This window comes from Lonchura striata, chromosome 3 (assembly GCF_050655825.1).
Source record: "Lonchura striata isolate lonStrDom1 chromosome 3, ASM5065582v1, whole genome shotgun sequence".
NCBI lineage: Eukaryota > Metazoa > Chordata > Aves > Passeriformes > Estrildidae > Lonchura > Lonchura striata.
In genome coordinates this window covers 43,154,653-43,167,345 of record NC_140705.1, presented here as the reverse complement: position 1 = coordinate 43,167,345, position 12,693 = coordinate 43,154,653, and the positions used below count along the sequence as shown (strand labels likewise).

Below are 12,693 nucleotides of genomic sequence, written 5' to 3'. Positions count from 1 at the left end.
AGAGCATCTAATTTATAAAACAAAGAGGTAATGGAGAGTTGATATTGCTGCTTCCTAGGCAAGTTCCTTAGTAGCAGAAATCCCCACATAAGCCAGCAGCCTTTCTCCTGAGCAATTGAATCTAATAAAAAGAGTAATTCCACTTCATGAATATAAAGTCAAAGTAATAATGAACATCAGCTCTTAAAGAAAAAATCCATTAAACTGAGCTGTTTAATCAAATAATTAGTGAGGAATTAAAGCATCACCCCAACATAATTTTAAAATAAAAGTCCTTTTTTTTTTTTTGAGGAAAAGCTATATATTTTATACATTTGAAGTTGATCTGAGTGTTTATAATCCATTTTGTGAAATGTTTTTTCAAGAAATTTTGAGAGTAAAACTGGACATTTTAATTATAGATGTTGCTAAGAATACCAGTGGAGCTCATGGGATCTCCTACTCATTGCAGGGGCAATAATTTTGCATGCAAAAAAAGTGTGTTGCTCTTGGGATGCTAACTTTTAAATTCATATTTTGTATGAATTTCATAAACCACATAAAAATCCTGAAAAATTTGTGCAGTGGCAAGTTGAAAAATATTTTAAATTACTACATATTCTCCTTGTGTATACAGCCAAGAGGGATTCTGTATTTCAAAATATGTAATAGAATAGAACTATTAACTTACAACATTTATTATGTTCTCCAGCTTCACTTAAGAAATTTTAACCTCTCTAGAGTGAAAATGAAACATCGATTACTAATCTATAAACAGTGTTAGGTTATGCAGTACCTTATTATTTCAGGTCATGGCTAAAATTTCAGCAAGTGTTCTCTGGGGCTTTGGTTAGAACATTCCCAAATTTAGACTAGAAGCTCATGAGGGAGTTGGAAAGTTTGTGAAAAAAAAAAAGATGAATGGCAATGTTTGTGAAGAGGGGAACAGTAAAGCTTTATTTAAGTATTTATGAAATGTGATTTCACATGTCTAGAAAGACAAGTATTGCATTTCACTGGTCCTTCAGAAACAAGCTAAAAGGATTTGAAGGTCTTTGAGCTCTAGGGGTCATCACAGACCTGAACTCTATATGACAACATATATATGATGCTTTCAGTATAACAAGTTTTGACCTTCAATTCCAAAAACTTGTTACCCATAATGAAAGGAGCATCACATACAACTTGGAACTTTTATTCTGGAATTTGAATATGCAAAGATGCATTTATAGGACTGTCTTCTTTACAACTCTATGAATTCCAATTATTTGCTTTCATAGGACTTTGAGGAAACAAGAAAGAACTGTTAAGATGTGAATAACATAAAATAGCATAAAATTGAAATTCCATCAATTTTTATATGCTATGTTCTGATATTTTTTCCTTTAATGTTGTCATATTAGACTCCATCTCACAGTGCTGCTTTGGCATTACAGTGTACCCCTGTCTGTCCTACCTAAAATTTCTTGCTCATTTGGTTCGTCTCCTCATTCTTTGCTTCCAGCAGATAATAAAAGCCATTTTACAACACTGGTATTTTGCCCATGATTTAGATTTCCAGTCTGCATTGTCAGAGAAGAAGTTGTGTATATGTAGTTGGAAGAGAATAAGAATCACCTCCTCATCTAGTCTTACAAACAAATAAAAATGTCCTACATTGCCTCCTTCAGAGTACTTTCTTTGATTTTTAACTTTACCTGTATTTTGTCTTGCTTGTATTCAATTTGTGAATTAAAGAGAAGTTAAAATACTTTTGTTGCAAAATAATTTCTTAAATGACAGAAATATTGAGCAAGATTAAGATGTTTTAATCTTTCTCCTGTCTGTATGAGTAAATAAATAGACCTGCCACTACAGATCTAAAGCCAATGACACAGGAGACATTATATATTACATTATATATTGTGGGTGTACTGGAGCTCCAAAGAGTTTCTACACTTTACAGGCTATAGTGATGGAAGTTAAAGTGAGGTAGTTGATAGTCAGTAGAACCACAGAAACTTGTAGAAATTACTAACCCAGATATTTTATTTTAATTGGTCTTAATTTTTTTAAGTCCAGTGGAAAATTGGCATGCCATGAAATAAAGGTTCACATATGTCTAGTAATTATTCCAAGGAACAAACTCAGGATGAGAAAAGTTCTGTAGAGCAGAACCTCTCATTCCTGCACAGCTGCACAGACACGGCGGGGCTAGAACTAGGACTGCCAGGAGAGACATAAAGGCAGTGAACCTCTGCAGAGGGGTTTGTTCCTGGATCTTTTTGCTGGATTGAGTTCACTGTGCTGCATCCTGCTTCTATTACCTTGCAGTCTCAAGAATGCTGTTTAGCAACATTAGCATCTTGAATAGGCATGTGGGCTTTTCTTAATGGCATGATAAGAATATCACCCCAGAATAGCCCTTTTCTTACACCCAGTAGGGCTTGCTTGCAAGAATAGTCTCCTGATTACTTCAGCAATAGAACCAAAACAAATAGTAACATCTAGGTTCTGTTCCTCAGTGTGCAATATGGAACCATGTCTTTTTTCCTTACGAGTTTAGTTTGAGTATAAATCATAATTATTGTTTTGATTTTCATGACTTTCCATAAGTATTTCTGGCAAAGATAAATGTTTTGCTTGGGTTATGCATTGAAATATGTGATATTTAAGAGCAGTATTGATCTATAAATATCCTAAATGCATAAGCATATTGATTAAGCAATTTTTTATTCCTGTGTCTGCATAAATCAACTTTAAGCAGCATGGTTAATGCATTTCCAGAGAATGTCAGGCTTTATTTTGGGTTCATTTACAAAGATCTAAGAGTTAAAGGCAGTGCGTAACAGAAATTTTGCTGCATGCTTTTAGGTATGCTAAAGAATTTTAGGATCAGACTATGTCTGATTGTTTTCTTTCTCGTGTTTTCTAATTGTGTTTTCTGTGGCTTTGTTTTTCTTTTACATGATGTGCAGAATGGGTTGCTTGTGTTAGGTCCAATTTCCTGGTTTTGTGCTACTTGCATGATGTGAAGAATATCCTGCAGCTTCATGACCTAGCCACCGGTGCACATCTCAAGACTTTTCCCCTAGAAGTTGGTAGTATTGTGGGATATAGTGGCCAAAAGAAGGACACTGAAATATTCTACCAGTTTACTTCCTTTTTATCTCCAGGTAAGATTTTTTGTCTCATATTATTGTTCCTTTTCCTGAGAACAGTATCCTTCTCTTTTTTTTTTTTAGTTAGTTTTCTGGTATATTGGTATAAAACTGCTTCCACCCATGTTAGCAGTGATTGTGCACATAAAAATGTATCCTTTGATCCATCAAGCCTAAATAGTGTGCCTGCTAGTATTTGAGACACCTGCATTAAACTAAAGACTGACTTGTACTGGCGATATAATTGTAGCATTCTCACAGTTCATACAGCAAGATAGAAGGTGAAAACCTCAGTAAAAGATAATTGTTAATGTGTTTAATGTGATTTTTAATTAAAATTTAAAGAACATCAATAAAAGTCGCAGAAAGTGTTCTCTGAGAGTTTTATGATTTGTTTATGCATAGCTTTATTTGAGCATCCTTACTATCTGTCCTTACAGTACTTGGTGTTGTTGAATTGTTATAGGAATATTCTTTGTACAGTCCTGCAAGGCTGGAGCTGTCCAAAACATTACATAATACAGGTGTGGCAAAAAAGTAAATATTCTAGGATTTTGCATAGGAAAGAAGTTTCTACACAATTGTCAATCTAGTATATGACAAGAAAATGTATTTACTGTTCACTCTTTTTTTTTTCTTTCTGTATGGCCCAAACAATCAATATCTAATACAACACAGGATTCAAATATGAAGGGGCAGAGAGGTTTCAGCATCTTTATCTTCTCCTAAGGTTTTGTATCATAAGAGGATAAAAATGTAATTATAACATCTGACCTGTTTTTGCTTGTTTCAGTTAGAGCCCAGTAACATTACATTGCAAAAGGGCTGTAAAATACTTTAGATAAGTTTGCTGGTTTTGCTAGAAAGGATCATGTCAAATTATCAAAATTAGGTTTCAGTCTTACCAGATAGGAAGTGTGATGAATTGCCTATTGTCTTAACTGTTTGCATAAAGAGAAATATTATATATTTTCAGTTCCTCTTTTAAACAGCATTCAGATTGCTGCAGCTATTACAGCTGGAGAGTGGCTTGAGGACACTCTTGAATTTATCTCTCACTTCATCCAGCCTGATGGTTCATAGTTGAGTTGACCACATTATGGGCCAGAAGTTGCCAGTTTTGCAGTCCTGCACTGTTCATCTCAGCTGAGCCAGTAGAGTCTCTGCAGCTGCTAAAAATGTGTATAGGAAGAGCCCAGATCTATTTTGGCCTGTGATTTTCCAGCTGGCCAGCAATAGCTGCTCTCACTGCGTGCTGGTTTCTTAGGCAGATTATTTTCCTCCTTTTCATTAATTTCCTTAGCATCTACAAAGAATTCACTATGGCATAGCTCTGTTAACTGGGGCAGAGTGACCTGGAATCTGGAAGAAAAAGGGGAAGTAAGATATGTAGGTAGACTGAATGAGAATAAGGAAAGAATGAGGAAAGCAGAGCAGAGAGGTAGTTTGAAGGTAGGTTTTAGTTTGTGTGCAACCTCCATTCACCTCATCAGAGGAATAATCAAACAAAAGGTATAGGGCTGATCCTTGGTTAACCTAGATATTCATACTTTACTATTGGAAATCGATATCATTTGCACCTGTATTAGCTTGAATGATTCTTTTTTTTCTAATGAGAAACAAATTAACATACTCGTGTTTAATACCTACAACAAAAGTAATAATAACGATCTATATATATGAAGTAATGAATAAAGCAGTTCTAAACCCATATATGATGAGACCATAAAATAATTTCTGGTATTCCTTGAAAAATATGGTTATTCCTGCTGTCCACTCTGGTCAGATACTTAGGTGACCACTCTGGTGTTTTACATTGATTTAGTACCTGGCAAAACAGTTAAAAATATTACAATGGCTTTTTATATTAACTGCTGTGACACTAAAAATACAACAGAACAAGAGATGCAGTAGCAGGGGTTGAATTGCATATTAGTGTAACATTAGGTTGATTTGCTCTAGAAATGCAGTCTGTGACTGTGCTTATTCTTTATGGTGTGGTTTGCTAAGATGTGGCAATTCTGCCTGCTCTGTGTGCAGTGTTTGCCAGTACATTGCCCAGCTCGGGCTGCTGCCTCTGTGTCAGCTGCTTTGCTCTTGCTGCCTGGTGGGCTTTACACTGCACTTCGACATCATTTTCTGGATCCTGATCTTTAAGGGAAGTGGTGCCTTAATGCTGGTTTGCACTTATCAACCTGATCAGGCTTACTAGTAATTTTGTGATAAATAAAAAAAAAATCCCAGCAGACTAGAGTAGTCCTACTTTTAGTCCCCTGTTAACTCACTGTTTTGGAAAAAGGCTTTATCAGTTGCTCGAGGTCTTAGTTTACATCTGCATTTGTTTACCAATCTCTATCTTCCTGATTTTCCAGTCTATAAAACTAACCTAAAGAGGCAATGGCCTCATATCAGATAAGTTTCCTCATTATTTCATGTTTTAGTCTGTATGATTTTTTTTTGTTATAACCTCTGTAGTAATTACTTCTATTTCCTGAAGGTGTCTACAATACACACAATACAGTAGGATTTCAATGAAGTCCTGTCCACCTTGGTTAATTTTATTACATTGAGAATCCCAGTAGAGTGCTTACTGCCATACCTTTTAGTGTTCTTTTCCCTAATATATGTTCCAAATTTTGCAGGAACCAGCTTGTTATAAAGGTGGAAAACAAAGAATAATTAACACTTAAGTTTGTTTATGTATCCTGTGTATCTCTAGTGCAGGCATGAATATTAAGATTTTTTGGTATGTTAGCCAGTGTGCAAACATGATAGTCACATTATATGACACATATTCAAATATTATTAGGGTTGAATGACAGGAAATACATTTTATAGTTTAAATGCAAATTTATTCTTGGCTATTTACACATCAGTGTAGTGTCTAGATAGATGCATTCCCTGTGATTCAGCCTCTGCTGCATCCTAGAAGTTCTGTACTATTTATAGACATAAGTTTCCTCATGGGCAAAATTCTTTGGAAATCATAGGTACAACTCAAGTGCAGTTGTCTTCAAACCTGCAGGATCAAGATGTAAAAGAAGCTACTCAAGACCAGATTTTGTTCAGTTCCATAGCTGTGCTACTCTGCCACAATTTCAAGTGAATGTTTAGGTCTTTCTTTTATCTAGGCCATTTGAATTTTAATTTCAAATATTTTATCATAAGGACAAAATTGCTGATCTGAGTGAAATTCTTGATATATTTCTTTTCAGTCTGATGGATGTAAAAGGGAATGTTTTAAATTTGACTTTACATTTCTTTCCTCTAACATTATTGTTCTCAATAAGTCCTTTCTAACTTTATGTGAATGGTTTTTTTCCTCTATTCTGCTTAAGTCTCCTGGCTTTGTGTGAGTGGTGAGAATTACTCTTTCTGCACAAAAGTCTTTGCACCCTTCCTAGATAAAATGCATATTTATAAGTGTTAAATTGTATAATAAATGAAAAAATGAGTCCAGAACTACTGATTTTCACCCTGCTGAGATACCTTTCCCATTCCTGACTTCATCACAGTGCCTAAACTGGCATCATTTTAGTGTTGGATATATACTAAGCTGACAAACTTGCATTATATTCTGTATTTTAGGTATTATATATCACTGTGATCTGACCAAAGAGGAACTGGAGCCTACAGTTTTCCGAGAAGTGACTGTTAAAGGATTTGATCCTTCAGTTTACCAGACAATTCAGGTAATGAGCATGAGCCCTGCTGTCTTGCTCTAATCACCTATGCAAGAGCTCAAGACAACTGGACTTAGCTATTGGTGTGGAGGCTTGCTTTAGAATTATGCTTTGATTTTGAGCTGAATACTGTTGCAGGTGCTCTAAAGGCTCAGATAAGTGTCTCAGTGTAGTAGCATGGGGACTCCTTTGGAGATGCTTATTACGCATAGTGAAGGTATATAAGAATTAGCTAAATTTAAGGTTTATAAAGTTAAGAGAAATTACTTCAGTGGAAAACAGTGTAACCTACAGATTATATGGAACAGGTTCAGTAGAATACAGGGTTCTTCACAGACAATTACTTTGACCTCATAACAAGTATTGTTACTAAAAAGGTTATACAAAATATACATTTCCACTAAACACAGCTTTGGTAGGACCCTGATAAACTACTAGGCCCTGGTCAGGACTTTTAAGACAGGTATGGAACTTGTAGAGAGTTCATGGAAATTTGTTGAAATTGTAAAATCATGTAGTTTGAAAAAGACCTTTTAATAGCAAATCCAACCATAAACCTAATATTGCCAAGTTCATCACTAAATGTGTCGCTAAGTGCCCATCTATTTGTCTTTTAAAAACATCCAGGGATGGTGACTCAACTGAAATCATTAGGGGTCTAGAAAAACAGTAATTAAATTGAGATGTCTAGCATATTTAAGACCTACAATTTATAGAATAAATACTGGAATGTGGATTCATTTTCTCATATGTAGGATGTTTTTATCTTCTGACTAAGAGTAAGAATGGAATAGAGGCTTTTTCTTTCTATAGATAAAGGCATCACAAAATCTAGTGCCAAAAGTGGAATTTAAATAAAGTTAGCCTGCAAAAAGGTGAAATTATGTAGAAAGTAAGCAACATAAAGCCATGTGACAGCATGGCTTGGAGTCTTCAAAAAGAGATTAGATACTTCTCTTAATATCTTATTTTTAATTTTGCCTCTGACACATGCACAAGGCACATTGTCTAAAAGCGTAAAGACAGTAGTATGTGTACATGAGGTGGTTGTAAACAGCCCCATCTGTTTGTCTCTGCATCTCCAGACAGAAATAAGTGTGTGAGAGAGAATAATTTCCTGGAAATGTTCTTACAGAGAATGCATTTTTGCTGCTTCACTCATACTTATTAAGGGACTTCCTCAGGATACCTTTAGGGTAGAGTGAGTTGGATAAGAAAAAGAAAACTGCATTCTCTTTAGGAAGGAGCTTGGTACAATTGTAATGCTGCTATCAAACCCAGAAGGATAATAATGAAACACAAATACCCATATAATTAAAAAGGGTATAGACAAGGTTGCTGTAGATTAGAAATAATGTATTTTTCTAGTAAATCAAATTTTATAAAATAAATGTCTGGAAAAATAAAGTCTCATTTTACACTTAAATCAATTACATGCTAAACTAAGGTAAAGTAGAACAGTAATACAAATAATTTCAAGGAGAAAGCATGCTGTTGCTATGCCCTTGGAAACCTTCACTTTGTAAACCACGGGCAGAGATTCACTGCTAGGCTGTAATGTGGTGGAAGTCAGTATCAGTGTTTCTGTTTTCTCCTTACTCAGCTTCTGCTCAGTTCCAGCTCTAGGGAAAAGTGACCCATATAGATACACTGGGATTAGTGCTTACAAAGAGCACTCTTGGCTCACCAGTCATCCAGTTTTGCTTTATACCAACAAATGATCTCAGTATGGCAACCTCTTGGAAATTAGTTTTTGATGTCTTTCATTCAGATCCATAGAAAAATCTCAGCTGAGCTGTGAAAAAGGCAGTTTGTCAAGGACAGGGCTGTGACTGCCTGGTCAAGTTTGTGGTAACTGACCCTGTGCTGCACAGGTCAGATGAACTCGTCTTTGTTTCCATTTGTGTGGTCCCACTTAGAGCCTTGAAAGTGCTGCTTGGAGGAGGGAAAGGGAATGGAAGGATATCAAAGCAAGGTATGAAAGGCTGTCAACCTAAATGAATACATAGCCATTTCAAAACATAGCCAACGTTGCAGGGAATTGTGGAAAAAATTAAGAATGCAAGAAATATACTGAAAGTAGGCAAACCCTGATTATTATAGGAGAATGACCAAAGCTGCAGAATCTATTTAATCATTTTAATTTCCGTGAGAATTACTAAGTAATAAAGGATAATGTTGCTGACTGTCCTAATCCATGTCCTTAATGAAAGGCAGGTCTTCTGCCAAGGTTCTTTCTTTGTTCTCATATACCTGAAGAAATACCTGCTAATACTAGCAATCTTCCAGCTTTGCTGTGTAGCATATATGAAACTGTATTGAGTTGTTCTTCAGCAGTCTTTGAATATAACAGGGTCAAGATCTGAACTGAAATGTAAGCAGTCTTGTGTATATGAAACCTGAATTAATGGCAATTGGAAAATTGCCACAGTGCCTCTTTTTGGTCTTTCAAATCCAATCTACAGTATTTGGCATATGTTGTAAAGTGCAAGGGTAGAGCAGTGATAAAGTTTACTACACTAAGAAAATTTGTAGTAGAACTGCTGCTTTTTTTGTACCTACGATTAAGATCTTACACTTTGACAGCCCAAACTAAGAACAAATTAGCCAACTTGTACTGAAGGGAGAGCTGTTTCAACACATGTGACTTTTACACCAGGGTGGGAGCATATTTGTAAGTTATTGGCTCCATGTGACACCCTGCAAGTGCAGTCTAATTTATTGTGCTGTAGCTTGTACTTCTGCCCTTATCTTGAGGGACTCTCTGACCTTCATGAAAAAGTCAAACTGTTTTAAATGGTTGCCACACATCAAAATTTTTTCCTGGCTGCTTTTGTTAAATAATATGTTAAGTTGCTTTCATTACTCTTTCTCTGCCAAGCACTTTTTGAAATTTGGCTTCTCTTCCCCGCATACTTCCATCTATCACAATGACAGACTTTTTCAGGAAATATCCTGGGATGGGCTTTACAGAAGGAAAAAAACACTTTAACAGGAACTTAAAAACAGCACTTGCCCTAAGATGTTTACTGTGTTAATAACTCAATTGTTGCTTTAAATAAAAGCATTTTATTTAAATACGAGTATTTTATCTCTGTAAAGTTGCCAACTATGTTCTTATATGACTCTCCATGTTATCACCTCACAGTGATACTTAATCATGGATAAACAGTCTTCTGGTGTGGCTCACAGCACACCTACTTTAAGGTTGATGTGTAGGCTTTTAAGTGTTAAAATTGCAACAATAAAAATGTTGATTGGCTCCTTTTACCATTCTTTGCATACCCTCCAGTACTTAAAATACTTTGCAATGAACCAAAAATAGATGTTGCTATTGACAGATGCACTTTGGATTAGTTCTTGCAAAAGGTGAAATTCATAACACAGCTTGGTTTTACAACTTAGTTTGATTAGAAAAGCAGCTGCTGTTTAAATATTGCAGCACAAATGCAAGAAGTACAGGTCTTAAAAAAGATCTTTCTCTTCGGGTTGGGAGGAATTTCCACCTTTCTTTTACATAAATTATTATTGCAGGTGAAGTAATTTTCATGAGAATCTTTCACTCCCATCACTAAGTCCTTGCAGTACTGATTTCAAATTATGAGGCATTGATGAGGAAAATTTTTCTACAGTCATTCTCATTCCAAGTGGAACTTTACACCATACAGTTTGGCACAGTGATTAATCTCTGCTTCAGGAAAATACAACACTAAGAGAAGATGAGTCAGGCTTGAAATTGATTGGCAGAGAAACTTGTGCCCAGCACCTGCCCATGCTATTCCTGGATCTTGCTGTTGCTGGTGGTATCATTCCATGAGCATTATATTCCCTCATTAATATAAAAATAGCAGAGGAAAGCAGTGTCCTCGGAATACTGTAGTAAGCTCAACCTGCTAAGCAATGTAAGAGCTGATATTATAATTATCTCTGATTTTCCAGTGTAGTTACAGAGATGATCTTAACATAGTTTTCTTCCCCTTACCCACATGCGTATCATAGAATCAAAGAATGGTTTGAGTTGGAAGGGATTTCAAAGACCATCTAGTTTCAACCCCACTGCCATGGGGCAGAGACATCTTCCACTAGATGGAAGATTGCTCAGACCAGGTTGCTCAAAGTCCCATCCTGTGGGAGGTGCCCCTGGAGAAAGCAGTTTGGGGATGCCCTGGGAAACTGCATTTGTCTAAGATAGGGCATTTTTCCCAGAGCTCACTGCTCCCTCATGCAAATGAGTGTATGTCCATAATTTGTTGTAGTCTCCCCAGTTTTAGAAAGTTCCTTATTCTTGGTTCCCCCATTGGTTCCCTCCAAAAACCGTTCCTTCCCTTCTCCCTCATTGGTCCTGTGCATGTCACCCCACCCCTGCTCCTCCCCTGAACCTTTCCCTCACTGGACTGTTTGTACCCTGACCATGCCTATCCTGCCCCAGTTATATACCTGGCCCCTCCTTCCCCAGTTGTTCTCAAAGCCTTCCCCTTCACGTGAGGTTGTCTCCCTTCTGTTCCTGCTCCTCGGTCCTCAGCCTCTCCTTCAATAAACCCATGTGGATCTTAACAGCTCGAGAGTCCTCTCATCTTTGGTGGAGTTCCATTACTCTGTCTGGGCACCTGTCAACTAGCCAGCAGCAGGTCACCCTGCTGGACTTGGTCCAGGGCAACTCGCACCATCCCTCTGGTCCTTAACACTTCCAAGGATCATGCATCCACATCTTCTCTGGGCAACCTGTTCCAGTGTCTCACTACCCTCACAGTAAAGAATTAATTCATAATCTCTCATCCAGACCTTCCCTCCTGCTGTTAAAACCAATTTCCTTTTTTTATAATTGCAATAAGCCCTTGTAAAAAGTTCCTCTCCAGTTCTTTTATAGACCTCTCTTAGATACTGGAAAACCACAATTAGGCTGCCCCAGAGCCTTTTCCAGGCTGAACAACCCCAACTTTCTCAGCCTGTCTTCATAGGAGGGGTGCTCCAGCCATCTGATCGTCTTCATGTGTCACCTCTGGGCCTGCTGTGACATGCCAGTGTCCTGCATATGTTGGGCACCCCAGAGCTGTATGCAGTGCTCCAGGTGGGGCCTCACCAGAGTGGTGACCTGCTGGCCGTGGTTCTTTGGATGCAGCCCTGGTCACAGTTGGCTTTCTGAGTTGTGAGTGCACATTGGCTGGGACACATTGAGTGTCTGGTCAACCAACACCCCCAAATATTTCTCTGCAGGGCTGCTCTCAGTCCACTTCCATCCTGCCTGTATTTGTGTTTGGGATTGTGTCAATCCAAGTGCAGGAGTTTGCACTTGGCCTTGTTGAGCCTCATGAGCTTCACAAAATCCCACCTCTCAAGACTGCCATGATCCCTCTAGTTGACATGCCTTCCCTCCAGCTTGTCCACTGCAGTGCACGGCATAGTTTGGTGTCAGCAGACTTGCTGAGGATACTCTAAATCCCACTGTCCATTTTGCTGATGGTGTTACGCACCAGCAGCCCAAATGCCGACCCCATTGACCAGAGCTCGAGTGTAACTTTCCATATTAGTTGATCATTTTAAGCTGGAGAAAAGTTCAGTAGCTTTGAATCCATCTGCTGAGACAAAGCACTCTCATACCAGAGAACTGAAGGCATGTACTTGCAACTGATTATGAACAGAGACAAGTAATTTTCCCCTTTTCTACAGAGGAGTATTAATTTTGGCATAATTTTCATCCCTCTCCTGAGAATCCATCACAATCAAAAGGGTTGATTTGTGAAGAGTCAAACTTTCTTTTTCTCACAGTATTTGGGGTTTGAATCCTGCCTTGATCTCATGCGATGGGAGGATAGAATTAATGCTTGGGGAAAACAAGTTGCTTATTGTTGTTTGTTTCTATTTTATTCTTTTTATTTCCTTGAGGTTTTGTA

At 37.4% G+C, this 12,693-nt stretch overlaps 1 protein-coding gene across 1 annotated transcript in view; it reads left to right on the top strand.

The window, feature by feature from the left end:
- PREP (prolyl endopeptidase) overlaps positions 1-12,693 on the top strand; it is an 83,361-nt gene that overhangs the window by 40,818 nt on the left and 29,850 nt on the right. The window contains exons 9-10 of the mRNA XM_021553809.4: positions 2,937-3,134; positions 6,708-6,811. Coding sequence (XP_021409484.3) covers positions 2,937-3,134; positions 6,708-6,811 — 302 coding nt within the window. The remainder of the gene's footprint in view (positions 1-2,936; positions 3,135-6,707; positions 6,812-12,693) is intronic.